Below are 15,095 nucleotides of genomic sequence, written 5' to 3'. Positions count from 1 at the left end.
CGGCGCGGTTCTAAAATTCCTCCCTCGGGGGTCACACGCTCTTTATCCTCTCAAAAAGACCACCTTCCTTTGCCGCCTTTATTGGCTTCTTCTCTGGCCCAGTCCCGCATTCCTTCATTCCTGGCGGGGGGAAACGTTATCCCTCGTGTTCTGGTGAGTTGGACCGGTCTCGCGCGCTCGCCCTGCGATCGCGCCCAGGATTAGTCCGCTGACACCATTGTTCTCCCTTTCGCCAGGAGACGGAATTCTCGCGCAAGTCTTTCTTTTCGGTTAGATGGCTGCGGATTTCGTATGCGACTGTTGAAGCCCTGGTGTCGCTCGTCTGCAGACCTAGCTTCCAGTAAGCCACGCGCCCCTAACGACTACTAGGGTCTTACAGCTATTTTCTGTCTTATCTACCCGTGTTCGGTTGGCTGACCTCCCATTGGTGAATAAAGAGTGAAAAGGGACCTTTGAGCATTGGTTCTTGGTGATCTGATTGTTCCTGCCCTCCCACCGGACAAAGAATCCGTACTCGCTTGTTCAAAACCCGCCTCGATCCCGGTACCTTGTTCGGTTTTCTAGATTACTGTTGGCGTCATGGCATATCCTCAGCGTCCAGCGCAGAGAGTACCCCCGGTGCGAAACTATGGCCCCCGCGCTCCCGCCCGAGGCGGGGCCTATCAGGGCCCGCCGCCAAATGGACATTACGATTATGGCTACGACAACCAATATAACGGGTATGGCGACGCTGCTCAGAATGCGGGACATGGCTATCCCGGTGATAGTGCAGTCCCGAGGTCTTATGCCCCCCCACGAGGTGCGCCGCGGCCTCCGCGTGGTGGCTATGGCCCCCCAATGGAAGATCGAGGGTACGCACATCGCGGACGTCCGCCGCCGCAGGGATATGACGGCCGTCGTGGATACGGGGACAGACCGCCCCCTCCGATGCAGGATCGTATGAGACCGCGTGAGTGCCGGCAAAACTACCCCTCTGGAACACGCTGTTGACTTGGTTTAGCTGCTCGTCCACCGCAATCTCCTGACAAGATGGCATTCGACAACCCTTTTCCATCGTTCCCGGTAAAAGATCCACGCGGACCCAGGGGGATCGAGAGTGAAATGGCTGCAATGAACCTCAACGGTGGCCCAATACCCCCTTCACAGGTGCCGGACCGCCCGCACACGTCGCATGGTAGACGGCAACCTCGACCTGGGTCTCCCGGCCGTGGTAGAGGCAACTACCCCCCTGCTCCTGTGAGATCGGCCAGTACTGGTCGTCCTCGTGCAGGTTCATCCGATCGGTACGACAGGTCGTACACCGATCCTAGTGGCCCGCCGCCCATACCACATGTCAATCGAAGTGCTACCATGCCTGTTCACTCAGCGGTACCCCCTGCACCGTCCAAGCCGCTGTACCCTGGACAGTCAACGTACCAAGATCCCACCTCTCCCCCGCAACAAGGTCCGCAAGAGCACTTTGACACTGAAGCGTGGTTGGACAGTTATTACAACTCGGTTCATGCTGGTGAACACGACATGCCCAACTTTGATGCCATGCCTGATCCTTCAAAGGGAGGTGTGATCGATGAAAGCTTGCCCGGCCTAGAACAGCCTAAGCCTAGGGCACCCATTGAATCACCGCCATCATCTCGCGGAGGGTATACCGCATTCAACCCTCATGCGGCGGGTGATCCTCACGCCCAGTCACCGACTGGTACCAGGGCTCCCGCGCCAAATCAATTTGCCAATGCAGGGTTCCAATTTGACCTACCGAGCGAGGGACTTCCGGGGCGTCCTGGGCATCCTGGGCATCCACAGGACAATGCGGGATATGAATACAATGCCAACCCTTACGAGGATTCCCACCATCAAAGACAAGGTAGCTGGGGCGCAACAATGCCACAATATGGTGACAGTTACAACGGATATTCCGCTCCAGAGAATTACCCTGCTCATGAGGGCTATCCAGCTCCAGAGAGTTATCCTGTGCCAGAGCAGTATCCCCCTCCAGAGGCTTCTGCCCGGAGCAATGGGCCACCGCGTCCCTACAGGGCCAACCAACCTGCACCAGTACATGAGCAGGCAGAATCTTTGAACCAACCAGAGCCCCTGGATGCGCAGAAGAATCCTGATGCACTCCCTCACCACCCCGTTCCTTTCCGCCCGGGTCACGATCAAGGGAGTAAACCTGCACCAGTACGGCAATATAACAATGTCAGCACTGCCGCATCTCCCCCAGCCGCACCACAAGCCGTTCCTGCCGAACCAGCCCCCTCTGGACCAGTTACTCAGCAAGAACTTCAGCGCCTTCAGCAGCTAGCCAAAAGTCGACCGTCAGACAACAAGACACAACTCTTGTTTGCGCAGAAGTTGGTCGAGGCTGCGACCGTCCTGGTTGATGATAGCCGAATGGATCCGAAGACCAAGGCGAAGGCCCGTGAAAAGTATATCATGGACGGGTACAAAATAGTCAAAAAGTTGGCATCCAATGGGTATGCGGATGCACAATTCTATCTCGCGGACTGTTACGGCCAAGGCCAGATGGGCCTGCATGTTGATCCCAAGGAGGCTTTCAGTCTGTACCATTCCGCAGCAAAGCAGGGGCATGCTCAGTCTGCATATCGAGTCGCTGTATGCTGCGAAATCGGACAAGAAGAAGGCGGAGGCACCAAACGTGATCCTTTCAAGGCGGTGCAGTGGTACAAGCGCGCTGCATCCCTGGGTGACCCACCGGCGATGTACAAGATGGGAATGATCTTGTTCAAGGGACTTCTCGGCCAGTCAAAGAACCCACGCGAAGGTATTTCGTGGCTAAAGCGCGCTGCGGAACGCGCTGATGCCGAAAACCCACATGCCCTTCACGAGCTTGCCCTCATGTATGCCAATGCGGGCACCAATGATGTTGTCATTCAGGATGAGGCCTATGCCAGCCAACTTTTCCACCAGGCTGCGGAACTAGGATATAAGTTCTCACAATACCGTTTGGGCACTGCCTATGAGCATGGCTTGATGGGATGTCCTGTCGACGCCCGGCAGAGTATCATCTGGTACACCCACGCCGCTGCCCAGGGGGAGCACCAAAGTGAACTTGCTCTTAGCGGATGGTACCTTACAGGCGCCGAGGGCATCCTCCAGCAGAGCGATACGGAAGCATATCTTTGGGCGCGAAAAGCCGCGACTGCTGGCCTTGCCAAAGCAGAATATGCAATGGGATATTTCACCGAGGTTGGAATCGGTGTAGCCGCCAATCTTGACGATGCGAAGAGGTGGTATTGGCGGGCAGCTGGTAAGTTTTCCTACATCCCGAGGCCATTTCAATCGCTAACGTTATCCCAACAGCGCAGCAATTTCCCAAGGCTCGTGAGCGGCTCGAGGAACTTAAACAGGGCGGCGCTCGGATGCAAAAGACACGACTCTCCCGATCTGCTGTCAATCAACAGAAGCAGAATGAGGGTGATTGTGTCATAATGTGAAAGCGCACGATTTTCGGACGTTTAAGATTTCGGGGGATGTTCTTGTGTTTCTTTCTACCAGTTTAATACTCTTTTTGACCCTGTCGGCCGGTGCATTTTTCGCTGCCGAGTGTTTATACCCACCTAACGAGCTGGAGCTGGATTATGATGCATGCATTTCTTGCCTGGGAAGCCATTGGGAGGGATCTGGTCTGGCCGTTCTGGATTGTATCCGCCTTTGATTCCCACAATGATGTTGATTTGGTTAGATTAGACACCGGACGACCCATGCTGTTTCATAATACCTTAATAATGACACTATTCTACTGACAAATCCTTTACCAAGACCTCGTGATGCTATTCAGACGAATCAAAATCCAGGAGCGCGCGGCCTAATTCCGCACTTCCGACGGAAATGCCTCCTTTCCCGATCGGATCGCGTCTGATTACAAAGTGCAACAATATCGGCCTCATCATACCACCACATTCGACCCCGTAGCTCATTCTTTTCCATCTGGGATCGCATCCCTGCATAATAAATTGAAATCCCGCCACGAAGGATCTTCTGTCCCCTTCCATGCATGCTTAAATCCTTTCTCTTCCCCTCGTCTAAACCTAATCTGCACACACCCTAACTCCACCCGGAAGATTCCGTCCCTCTCCTCCGTCTCCTCCTCTGCTATATATACATGCACCATATTTATTGTTGATTGATTGACCTACAACTACTAATCCATGTCTTCACCCCCCGCAACAACCCAATATACTCACCCCGAAAATACAAGGAAACCATCCCTCACAGTATTATCTGTGATTGCGCTGCTTATTGCGATAGCCATCGCGGGGTATTTTGGAAGTGGATTGGACGCTACGAACGCCAATCTGTTCGGCTTAAAGCGGGTTTTTGGTCGGGGGAAGGTTGTTTCCTCGTCTGCGTCTGCGTCTGCGTCTGCGACGAGGTCGCTTGCTGGTGCAGGAGGTCTTTCGGATAAAGTTAGGAGGTTCGGTGCGGGGGTTCAAGATACCGTCGGGATGGCGAGAACGCCGGTTTATTTTTTGAGTCATGGTGGGGTGAGTTTTCCTCTTAGTTTTCTTTTGTTTATGTGTTGTTTATGATGGGGTGGTTATTGGGGTTAAGTGAGTTTGGGAATGTGCTGACGATGATGATGGGGGTTAGCCGAATATCATGTATGATCATGAGCATCCGGCGTATCATAAGTTGGGAGAGATTGGAAAGGAAATTACTACCAAGGTGAAGCCGCGCGCGGTGGTGGTTTTCTCGGCGCATTGGCAGGCGGGTTCGGATACGGTGCAGGTTAATACGGCGGAGATTACGGATTTGATTTATGAGTAGGTTTGGAGTTGTTTCCCGGGTGGTTGAGGTGGTTCGCTGACGCTGGTTTAGCTTTTATGGTTTCCCCAGTCATTATTACAAGGAAAAGTACCCTAATGTGGGGAGTCGGGAGGTTGCGAACAAGGTGCTTGATGTGTTGAGCCAGGCGGGGATCAAGGCTGAGGGTGTGAAGAGAGGTCTTGATCACGGAGTGTGGGCGAGTTTCAAGTGTGGTATGTTTGACAAGACTGAATGACTTTGAAGAGATGCTGACATGACTAGCCTTCGAGCCTGAGTCGAACCCGCTCAATGTTCCAATTGTGCAAGTATCTCTGTTCAAAACGGAGGATCCCATTCAGCATCACCGACTCGGACAGGCGGTGTCGAGGCTCCGTGAGGAGAATATCCTGATCATCGTGTCTGGTATGGCGGTGCACAATCTGCGCGATATGCAGTTCACCTGGGGCGACCCGCGGCCGTTGCCGTACACCGTCAGCTTCGATGAGGCCCTCAAGGAGGCGGTCACGAAGAAAGACCCGGCGGAGAGAGAAACCGCCATGGCGGACTTGCTGAAGCGGCCGGATGCTCGACAGGCACATCCATACTTTGACCACTTGCTTCCGATCCATATCGGAGCCGGTGCTGCGGGAGACGATGTCGGAAGGAGACTCTGGACCTTGAAGGAGGGAAGCATGAGCTGGGCGCAATTTAGATTCGGTAGCGTCGCTAACAGTACAAGTTCTCTGTAGTCGAGAACCAAGCAATGAAACCGTGTAAGATTGACTGGAGTTAAGACGGCGAACGAGTCTTCAATTCATCTATAGATACAGTGCAGACAACTGGAAATGCGGTGCATGAACATATACGGGTGCGTGGTAATTTCGCTATGACGACTCCTTCACCAATTGAGTGATCTTTTCTTCGATCTGCTGGTCCGTCAGGCCTAGACAACATATCTAGTCAGTCGCGCGTTCGTGTTTTCCAGTCAAGAATCTTACCAGACAGAGCCTCCTGCTTCTCTTTGCCGAAACCTGCGCATAGATTAGCCAAACCTAGTTTCCATGGATCATTGACGAAGCAGTCATATCGTACCGTATCTGGCGTAAACTCTAGGCACAGTACCAGCTGCCTCGCGCATCAAGATGGGAGTGTAAGGGTTGTGCTTCTTCATGGTCGGGTATGCGCGCTGCAAGAACGAGCTACAGCAATCGATGTCAGCGATCTCTCCATTGTTGTCCCGTTTAAGCAGATCGTAGACTCACCGAGTGGCAGCGCTGTCCTGAGAGCTCTGGCAGAAAAGGAAGCGCAGCTCCTTCAGACCCTTGGTGAAGACGTACTTGGACGACATTGTGGGGGATGATCGTGACACGCGGGACGACCGGAATGGCAAGGAAAGTCAACAACGGCAAATTAGCCCCGTAGAGTTCAACACCGGGTATCAATTGGGGGCGACGGAGGGGCAAAGACCGATAAGGCGAGCTTGAAGCTGATCACAGGGAGTCTGGGGAGGAGACGACGAATTGATTCCCGCGGGAGGTTCAGAGCCGTACAGACCAATCCGGGCAAGCGTGATTGTCACCGCTTACCTCAGCAGCTCACCCGGAAAAGAGCCGCAAGTCCAACGGAAGGCCGACCTCGGGGCCGCCGGCGCTCACTTCCCTCCGTCATTATTTCACCAAGAATCCAAGCTCAAATTCCCCCCGGCTTGCCTGTGACTGTTGTTTGCGTACGGCGTGTATTGACCATCTCCGCTCTCCCCTCCATTGGACCGACCGTTGTCCTTTTCTCTCCGTTCTCCCGCCTCACCGCCGTCCTTGATTCTCCCGTCGCGCTCCATCCGCGCCCTATAATTCACCATGTCGTCGTCCCGTATTGGTCTTCGCTTCTTCCAGAACTCCAGAGCTGCTTTCCGCAATGCATATGGCCCTTTCCGTCGGCCTGGTGCCCAGGGCTTTCGCTTCCAGAGTTCCGATGCTGCGGCCGCTGAGCAACAGAGCACTTTCCAGCGTCTATGGAACAGCCCGGTCGGTGTGAAGACGGTGCATTTCTGGTGAGTCTATGTCCGGACTTTTGTGCTGCTGCAGATGTCCACACTTGTTATTTACCCGTTTTCTCGATTTTTGCTCTGTATACTAACATTGACGATCTATAGGGCCCCTGTTATGAAGGTACGAAATCTTACACCATGCTGACGCCCGTTACTCGGACAAAATTTCCTCCTTGATCGCGATAACCTCCTACCATCTCTGTATGACCGCCCACTGACTCGAATAGTGGGCTCTTGTCATCGCCGGTATCTCCGACCTTAGCCGTCCCGCCGAGAAGCTGTCTCTTACTCAAAATGGTGCCCTGATGGCTACCGGTGTTATCTGGACTCGCTGGTGCATGATCATCACCCCCAAGAACTACCTGTACGCATTCCGAATCAGACCCTAGCATGCTGAGGGGAACAGTAATTAACTTGAATAGGCTCGCCGCTGTCAACTTCTTCCTTGGATGTGTCGGTGTCGTCCAGGTCGGCCGTATCTTCAGCTACCGCCGTAGCCTGGACGGCTCAACCACTGAGGCCGTGAAGGACATGGAACACGAGGTGGCTGACCAGGCCAAGGCCGTTGCCACTCAAGCTAAGGCCGCGGTCAAGAAGTCTGCTTAAGCAGCTGAGTTATCTGGAACATGAGTCGTGTAAACAGCAGCCTCCGTGGCAATAGATTGTCTTGACATTTCGCATGGTGAGTAGGCTCATAGAGCACCTTGGAGAGATTGAGCTTGGTTAGAGGCCACTCTGACTTGTATATGTACATATTCCATTTTAAATTGCATCGATTTTCCCATGCTGGTAGCATCATAGAACGTGGAGTCGCTCTCCGGATTGTAGCGATGGAGAAAATCGATGTGCGTCTGTTACCGCCATATGAAGGTTCAGACCAAGTAAGGATGAACAATAATCTCTCAAGGGTTTATGGGGTCCTTTTGGATTGGCTCCTATGAATGCAAGGGATATTTGAATGTCACGCTCAGCAGATTCACGGTTGTCTGGCTGCCTCTGCCTGATTGACTGTTGCGCAATGGCCGACTTTTAGGATACTATATCGCGGCGGTAATATAGGGCACGACATTTGGTCTTGCCACTTACTGCAAGCCCCCCCGGGAATTGACTTGCGCAATCTCACCAGGGATTAGAGAATAGCCGGATATTGCCCGCCCATTCCAATGAGGTAATGTTGCAGGAGAGAGCTGGGGTAAGTTCTCTACTAAATCCCCAGACACACTTTTTTCCCCCAATCGGAGAATCCACTCCGCCTACCCCTCCTATCACATCGCTCATCGTTGTTCCTCCACGCAACCGCCCTCCACTACATTCTGGGGCAGCTAATGAATCGCCAAGTGCCCCTGTTGATTACCGGCTCAAGCCACAAGCTTAGCATGGCCCACCTCTCCGCACATTGCTCCGTTTAGCTGATTCCGTTTCCCCGGATATGCGATACCAACCCCCCGACTCGAGCCCATGGGTGGTGTTGTCATCGTGGCCAAGACTGCGGGGGATTGTGCGCTTGCTCACTGCGATGGGTATAAATGACAGGGGGCAGGGTCGCCAATGTCTCGAACAGATCACTTTCAAGTTCTCCTCAGGACCCCGGAGTCGACTCCCTTCCATCTCTCACAATGAAAGTCTCCCACGTTCTCACACAAACATTGAGCCTTCTGGCACTGGGGGCTACAGTAGAAGGCTTTTCTCGGTCCAGAAACGAAGCTTGCGGTCCACACAAGCCATTCCGGCCTCTACCCACAAGCTCAAGCAGAGACAGGACCTGCCATGTTCGCAGCCATGGCAACGGTACTGACGACTCCGATTATATTCTCTCCGCGCTACACCAATGCAACCACGGTGGGAAAGTCGTTTTCGATGCGGATAAGGAGTACATCATCGGAACGGCGCTGAATATGACCTTCTTGAAGAACATTGATTTAGGTACCTACTTCCACTGATCGACTGCTATGGTACATGTTATTAACACAATATGTTTTGGCAGAGGTTCTCGGAAAGATCTTATTCACGAACGATACAGACTACTGGCAGGCGAACGCGTTTCCACAGGGCTTCCAGAACGCAACGACCTTCTTCCAGCTCGGTGGTGAAGATGTGAACATGTACGGTAACGGCATCTTGGATGGCAATGGACAGGTCTGGTATGATCTGTATGCTGAAGACGATCTCATCCTACGGCCAGTTCTGATGGGCATTATCGGGCTGAAGGGTGGCACTATCGGCCCGCTGAAATTGCGGTATTCCCCGCAGTATTACCACTTCGTGGCTAACTCATCGGATGTGCTTTTTGATGGGATTGATATTTCTGGGTATAGTAAGAGCGACAATGAGGCAAAGAACACGGATGGATGGTACACCCCCTGCTTCTATCGGATCACTCGTGCGCAAGGCTTATGTCTGATAGGGACACCTACCGCTCTACCAATATTGTGATCCAAAACTCAGTGATCAACAACGGTGATGGTATGTGCAGCTCACACCTTCCTGCTCCTCGCAGCAACATTCTAACTTGTGAAGACTGTGTTTCCTTCAAGCCAAACAGCACTGAAATTCTCGTTCAAAACCTTCACTGCAATGGCTCCCACGGTATATCTGTCGGCTCCCTCGGGCAGTACAAAGGCGAAGTAGACATTGTCGAGAATGTCTATGTGTATAATATCTCCATGTTCAATGCTTCGGTGAGTATACCTTTATTATAAGATGATGTGTCTCTTACTAAGATACATTGGCAGGATATGGCCCGCATCAAGGTCTGGCCAGGCACCCCCTCCGCGCTGTCAGCCGATCTACAAGGTGGTGGCGGTTCAGGCAGCGTAAAGAACATCACTTACGACACGGCATTCATCGACAACGTGGACTATGCTATCGAGGTTACGCAGTGCTATGGACAGGATAATATCACGCTGTGCAATGAGTTCCCGGTCAGTAACGTTACCCCTACTTCCAGCACCGTAAATATCCCAAGAAATCTAACTTGCAAACAGAGCAATCTCACCATCTCTAATGTTCTATTCAAGAACTTCCGCGGAACAACGTCAGGGGATTACGATCCATATGTTGGAACAATCGTCTGCTCGAGTCCAGATGTAGGTGCTGTTCAAATCGTGCCTTGCTACATAGAATTCTAACATTTCATAGACCTGCTCGAATATCTATACGTCCAATATCAACGTGACAAGTCCAATTGGAACTAATGATTTTGTTTGTGATAATGTGAGTTTTGAAATTAGAATGCAAACTCAAATGCTAATGCTGTACAGGTTGATAAGAGTCTGCTGGTTAGTGTCAACTGTACTGCGACTTGAGTCGGTTGCCAGTGTTCATATGATAGAGTTTAGAGATAGCTCAGGTGAATGGGAGATGTATATACTATTATCCTGCTAGGTTATGCTATGTATAGATGTGCGAACATGGTCATAGGTATGATTTGGAACAATGCAGTCAGGTGATCAAACAGGCCATTCGTTCAATTCTTCCCCGCGGTCTCTACATTTTTCTCTCTCCCCGTGAGATATATCATAAACCATTACAGACTATTTCTATCGTGCTTTTTGACGTCTCCAAAAACCTTGGGCTAGCAGTCATTAGGCATTCTACAACAGTCATTCTTTAGCCAAGGGCATTTACCCATATGGCGCTTGACACACACTGATTCCAACCCAGTGGCAGAGGCTCGTTCGGCATGGTGAACTCTGAAGTTGTTATCACTCGATACACTTGGAGGAGAGTAACTTTCGGGAGGCACAAGTGGCTAATGACCTTCCCTGGAAATAGATATCCAGCAGGTTTCTACCCAAGAGCACACTGGGCCGCTGGTTAGAAAATGCATCCTGCGGTGTGGTCACTTGGCCAGCTGAACAACCATCAACACACTCGTGCTAAACATTGACCTGCAACTGGGTGGCAATAATTGGCCCCGATCACTGGTACGTGATGCCCCCCTGCAGGATTAGGGAAGGATGGTAGAGCTAACATGTCCCATGTGAGTTTGTTACTCAGCTCACCGAACAAAAGCCTATGATGAACAGATAGACTCTACCGAGGCCAAATTAACACAAGCTCAAGCTAGCCATGACCCTGCTTTCTCGCCACTTTCTGGATGGAGTGATAGCGGCTAGAGCTGAGTTTGGGTTAACCAACTCAGCATCCCTACCATTGCCTATATCTGGGCAAAATGACATCGAAAATCCCAGCAAGCCGGTTCTGGCGCGGCATTCGATGCAGATCTAGAGCGATACACCCGTCATCTGTTATTGTGATACATCCAAGCAGGATCGGCATGTCAAGTGGCCTGGGTGGGTACGTTCGGTGGACGTATCACCTGTTCGTTGGTTTAAAACCGATGGCATCGACAAACTCTCAGAGTTATCTCCTTTCTTTTCTCTTGTTTCTGAATATTTTCAAACAAGGTCAACTACATCAAAATGCCATACGACATCAGTGATCTCTTTAATGTGCGCGGACTAGTCGCCGTCATCACAGGTGGGAGCTCAGGTAAGTATGGTCATGGTCACATCCGCATCCACCCCATCATCAATTAATGAGAACCATAGGCCTGGGCAAAACAATGGCCATCGCCCTCGCCACGAACGGCGCCAGCAGAGTCTACATCTTGGGCCGCCGAAAAGAAACCCTGGAAGACACCGCCGACATGCACCCCGGCATCATCATCCCTATCGTCGCCGATGTAGGCTCAAAAGCCTCCCTCGCCGTAGCGGCCGACCAGATCCTAGCTGAAACCGGATACATCAACCTCCTTGTCGCAAACGCAGGCATGCTCTACTTGACCGCACCAGAGACCATCTGCGACGGCCCGGGGAGTGTGAAGGTGGGACGATCACTAAAGGAGAACCCCACACCAGACGACCTGGAGTCGTTCCTCATGGAGACGCCAGCCGAGGAGTTTTTCGACACGTTTCGGGTGAACACAACGGGAGTATTTTATACGATCGCGGCATTTGTGTCGTTGTTGGATAAGGGAAATCGTCGGGGAAATGTTTCCCAGAAGAGCCAGGTAATTGCAGTGAGCAGTGTGGCGGCGCACAACCGGAGGGTGACGGGGGGTTGTGCCTACGGGATGAGCAAAGCAGCAGTAGTGCATCTGATGAAGCAGATGATGACATTTTTGATTCCTCAGGGGATTCGAGCGAATACAATTTCGCCGGGGCGTGAGTAATATCTTTTACTTTTACTTCCCTTCTGGTTTTTGGTCTGTGCTTGGTGCTAACCTGGACAGTCTTCCCGAGTAACTTGGTCGGGGGTCCGCCGAAGGAGGAGATCACGGTGGAGGGAGCGTTCGATAGAGAGTTTATTCCGCTGCGGAGAGCGGGGAGATGCGATGAGATTGCCGGAGCTATTTTGTATCTGGCAAGTAAGGCTGGGGGATACGTCAATGGGGATCTACATTTGATTGATGGGGGGATGGCAGGGCTCCCCAATTGATGTTCTAATTGGCGTTGTGGGTTCATGGGCTGGTTCGGATTTATTGTCTCCATGACATGGTATTTGCATAGCTGGGCGGGATAGAGTATTTGGCATTTGCATAACTCTATTTAATTAATAATCGAACCTTGATTCTTGAATTGATGCCTCCCAATACTCAGACATTGCCAGTCACTGGATTCTCATTTCGCACCGCAGTACGGAGTATGTGCAACAACCCCAGGTAAATGACTGACCGTGACACCATTATTCTCCTGTCCGAGTCGACTCGAGTATCTAAAAATAACCCGAGCAAACCGGCTCCACTCTGCCTCGATTGGGATGTTGCGCGACAATTCCCAAATTGCGTGCCACCGCCAAGTGATACTATCGACATCACTGCCAAGGACGATGGTTTCACCAAGCCTCAATGCATCTGGCAGATGGATGTCTATCTACGTATCTACGGAGTATCTATGGCCAGCTGGGAAGCTGAAGTGGGGAGTGGCAAGAAGTGTGGCTGTTCACAAATACAGTATATTATAGAATGTGGCTGATGCCATCCTGGCGGTCTAGAACTCAATCCGCGGGATGGTGGCCTCAGGTACATCCGCTACAGCAATAGTATCAGATCTCTTCCGAGTACGGGGGTATCTATCAGCGACTAACAGAGGTTTCCCACCTACTCCATGCTACCCTAAATCCTGGGACCACCCGAGGGAAGGAAACCATGAGCGCTATTGAAGTCACGCGGCGCCGGCCCACCGTATCCCTGTGCGGATCATCCAGCCCCGATCCTTCCACCGGTTCTGCACTCGGGCGGACCCGAACCAGGTCTTATCCCAGCAACATTATTTCTTCTTGGTTTCTACAAGGGGGAATTTATTCTGGAAGGTATCTAATTCTTGCAAGAAACCTCCTTGGACCAACAATGGTGGGCAACGTTACTCCTGCTGCCTGGGTTATGCAGTGAATGCGAGCCCCACCACCCCTCCCTCGAACGGCCCCACCCCGGGCTGGTGAGGTCAGTCGCCAGCCCGCCCCAGGGTCCATCCAGGAGGCGTAGGCGTAGGGCAGCAATGCCTCGATGAGGAGTTATATAAACCTCTCATCTCATCCTTTTTCTATCCTTCCATCCATCTTCCTCTACCTCTACCTCTACCTGACACTACTCTGACACTACCCCTCCTTACCCCGCCACACCACCCCAACAACAAGCAAAATGTCCTTCCACACCAGCTGCCAAAACATCCACCTCATCCACGAGAACGGCTCCACGCTGCTTCACGTGGAAGCCAGACGTCGCAACGGCGAGGTCGTCGCCCGCACTATCCGTCTGGATAGACACATCGGAAACACTGATGGTACGCCTGTCCTCCCTTCCTGCCCCTCCCCCACCAAAGTCGATAATCATGCCCCCCTAAAGACAACCACATCGCTAACCCATTTTTTAAATCATTAGGCTGGTTCATCTGGGGCGGTTCCAACTTCACCGAATCCTCCCACGACATCCAACTCGAGCACACGGAGCGCGGACCCAAGTTGACGGCGCATTTGAGAAAGGCCGATGGCGGATACCGTGAGCTGCAGGGCATTTATCTCGCGGATAAGATTGCCAATGAGGATGGACATTTGGTTTTCTTGGTGAGTTTTCTGCCCCACCCTTTAGGTTGAGGGGATGTGCTGACGTGGTGTGTAGGGACCTTAAATCACCATATCTGATGGATTTGGACTCAGTGGACTGGATGCAAATGGTGGGTGACAACGATATTTTTATCTGGTAAATTGTAAATTGTTAGTGCATGCATAGCGAATGAAGCATTCTTTCAGATCATTTTCGACATCCATATTAGATGATAGGTAGATGACGATGTAGATATACCCGACCAAACTCGGATATCTAGGGCCATCAATTCCCATTTTCGGATTGATGCAGATAACGCAGCCTGCAAGGATGTGTTGGCAGGGTTCATTTTCCAATAGGATGGGATTATAGCTGTTCGGGCATAATGACTTGTGGGTTGTCGGGTGCTTGGTTTGAAGCTTGGTAGAGGGGTTATTCATTTTCACTGTTTAGTACTAACCAGGGAATAGCTAGTGCTAGCTTTTATGTACATATATATGCTCCGTTAGTCAGTTAGCCGGTGACTTAGATAATATGGTGTGTATTAGTGTATGAAGGTGAGGTTTAGATTTGACAGATACCCCACATGATTTGTCTGCCTGACAGCCTAGCGATGACCACGCGAGTGAGTGGCCCAGCCATGTGGGAGATGCCTTACCCCGCATTTCAAGATCCCAACCTGAACCTCCGACACTTGGAATGTGGGTATGGTCTTGCATTTGAGAGATCGATCGAACTGCATTCATTCTATGTAGTAGATTTCTTGATTATGTATATAAACTCGGTTGCGTTACACAGTATGTTATTTGCCAGCCTTGTGGACGTCACACCGCGGATGTTGCAGTACGGAAAACCGCATGCTATGGCCAGGATTCCGTGATACTCACGATCTCACCCCGTAAGCCACATACGACCTCACATGACTCAGATCAGCCAGTCGTGCGTCGTACGGGCGAGAGGGCGAAACGTGCGGTGGTACTGCATCCTGAGGGTCGTTTCTGACACTACTTTTAATCCTTGTGAGTTGTGGGTGGTACCGAGGGATGTGGCCACCGGTACCGAGTTAGATAGATGGATAGTGATGATGGTATGATTTGGATCTTTCGACAGCGGTGTGCTGCACTAGCTTAATTATCTGCTCGTATTGCCCGGCCCATGACTTGCGCTCGGCTAAAGGTGAATGTTTTGGGCCCGTAGGGGCCCCCTGGGACGACGGCGCATGCAATGGCGGGACAA

At 51.7% G+C, this 15,095-nt stretch overlaps 7 protein-coding genes across 7 annotated transcripts; 6 read left to right on the top strand and 1 right to left on the bottom strand.

Annotated features, from left to right (window-relative positions):
- Positions 1 to 579: 579 nt before the first annotated feature.
- Positions 580 to 3,455, top strand: BO80DRAFT_438220 (putative chitin synthase activator (Chs3); the record flags this gene model as incomplete). Its single annotated transcript, XM_025721030.1, has 3 exons — positions 580 to 949; positions 1,001 to 3,268; positions 3,322 to 3,455. The coding sequence occupies 3 exons, from the start codon at positions 580 to 582 to the stop codon at positions 3,453 to 3,455; spliced, it is 2,772 nt and encodes a 923-aa protein (XP_025571195.1).
- Positions 3,456 to 4,466: 1,011 nt separating this feature from the next.
- On the top strand, positions 4,467 to 5,516 carry BO80DRAFT_365392 (DODA-type extradiol aromatic ring-opening family dioxygenase; the record flags this gene model as incomplete). The annotated part of the gene is made up of 4 exons (XM_025716196.1): positions 4,467 to 4,505; positions 4,612 to 4,784; positions 4,840 to 5,000; positions 5,050 to 5,516. 4 exons carry the CDS (start codon positions 4,467 to 4,469, stop codon positions 5,514 to 5,516), a joined length of 840 nt encoding a protein of 279 aa, XP_025571194.1.
- Positions 5,387 to 6,366, bottom strand: BO80DRAFT_213772 (L51/S25/CI-B8 domain-containing protein). The gene is made up of 4 exons (XM_025714334.1): positions 6,030 to 6,366; positions 5,860 to 5,966; positions 5,766 to 5,798; positions 5,387 to 5,710 (listed from the first exon to the last, which is right to left on the bottom strand). The coding sequence occupies exons 1-4, from the start codon at positions 6,113 to 6,115 to the stop codon at positions 5,652 to 5,654; spliced, it is 285 nt and encodes a 94-aa protein (XP_025571193.1). The 5' UTR covers positions 6,116 to 6,366; the 3' UTR covers positions 5,387 to 5,651.
- A 44-nt stretch (positions 6,367 to 6,410) lies between these two features.
- BO80DRAFT_428697 (mitochondrial pyruvate carrier family protein) lies at positions 6,411 to 7,723 on the top strand. Its single transcript, XM_025720307.1, has 4 exons — positions 6,411 to 6,817; positions 6,920 to 6,935; positions 7,042 to 7,178; positions 7,237 to 7,723. The coding sequence occupies exons 1-4, from the start codon at positions 6,624 to 6,626 to the stop codon at positions 7,418 to 7,420; spliced, it is 531 nt and encodes a 176-aa protein (XP_025571192.1). The 5' UTR covers positions 6,411 to 6,623; the 3' UTR covers positions 7,421 to 7,723.
- Positions 7,724 to 8,430: 707 nt separating this feature from the next.
- On the top strand, positions 8,431 to 10,119 carry BO80DRAFT_458607 (putative extracellular exo-polygalacturonase; the record flags this gene model as incomplete). Its single annotated transcript, XM_025722295.1, has 8 exons — positions 8,431 to 8,737; positions 8,799 to 9,165; positions 9,219 to 9,277; positions 9,332 to 9,492; positions 9,547 to 9,735; positions 9,799 to 9,900; positions 9,953 to 10,027; positions 10,075 to 10,119. 8 exons carry the CDS (start codon positions 8,431 to 8,433, stop codon positions 10,117 to 10,119), a joined length of 1,305 nt encoding a protein of 434 aa, XP_025571191.1.
- Positions 10,120 to 11,238: 1,119 nt separating this feature from the next.
- BO80DRAFT_390847 (SDR family NAD(P)-dependent oxidoreductase) lies at positions 11,239 to 12,275 on the top strand (the record flags this gene model as incomplete). Its single annotated transcript, XM_025717165.1, has 3 exons — positions 11,239 to 11,308; positions 11,368 to 11,982; positions 12,051 to 12,275. The coding sequence occupies 3 exons, from the start codon at positions 11,239 to 11,241 to the stop codon at positions 12,254 to 12,256; spliced, it is 891 nt and encodes a 296-aa protein (XP_025571190.1). The 3' UTR covers positions 12,257 to 12,275.
- Positions 12,276 to 13,407: 1,132 nt separating this feature from the next.
- On the top strand, positions 13,408 to 14,066 carry BO80DRAFT_428691 (CVNH domain-containing protein). The gene is made up of 3 exons (XM_025720306.1): positions 13,408 to 13,599; positions 13,698 to 13,879; positions 13,935 to 14,066. The coding sequence occupies exons 1-3, from the start codon at positions 13,458 to 13,460 to the stop codon at positions 13,941 to 13,943; spliced, it is 333 nt and encodes a 110-aa protein (XP_025571189.1). The 5' UTR covers positions 13,408 to 13,457; the 3' UTR covers positions 13,944 to 14,066.
- Positions 14,067 to 15,095: the final 1,029 nt, after the last annotated feature.

Source organism: Aspergillus ibericus, assembly GCF_003184845.1.
Source record: "Aspergillus ibericus CBS 121593 unplaced genomic scaffold BO80scaffold_51, whole genome shotgun sequence".
In the NCBI taxonomy this organism is placed as follows: domain Eukaryota; kingdom Fungi; phylum Ascomycota; class Eurotiomycetes; order Eurotiales; family Aspergillaceae; genus Aspergillus; species Aspergillus ibericus.
Note: the sequence above shows the minus strand (reverse complement) of the source record. Positions and strands in the feature narration are given on the sequence as shown.

Bases quoted from the DNA above. Each gene is read 5' to 3' on its own strand.
- BO80DRAFT_428697 (XM_025720307.1), top strand. From the start codon at position 6,624: ATGTCGTCGTCCCGTATTGGTCTTCGCTTCTTCCAGAACTCCAGAGCT. The intron at 7,179-7,236 runs GTACGCATTCCG...TAACTTGAATAG, and splicing joins ATCACCCCCAAGAACTACCT to GCTCGCCGCTGTCAACTTCT.
- BO80DRAFT_213772 (XM_025714334.1), bottom strand. From the start codon at position 6,115: ATGTCGTCCAAGTACGTCTTCACCAAGGGTCTGAAGGAGCTGCGCTTC. The intron at 5,967-6,029 runs GTGAGTCTACGA...CGATTGCTGTAG, and splicing joins CAGGACAGCGCTGCCACTCG to CTCGTTCTTGCAGCGCGCAT. The intron at 5,799-5,859 runs GTACGATATGAC...ATCTATGCGCAG, and splicing joins TAGAGTTTACGCCAGATACG to GTTTCGGCAAAGAGAAGCAG.
- BO80DRAFT_428691 (XM_025720306.1), top strand. From the start codon at position 13,458: ATGTCCTTCCACACCAGCTGCCAAAACATCCACCTCATCCACGAGAAC. The intron at 13,600-13,697 runs GTACGCCTGTCC...TTAAATCATTAG, and splicing joins ACACATCGGAAACACTGATG to GCTGGTTCATCTGGGGCGGT.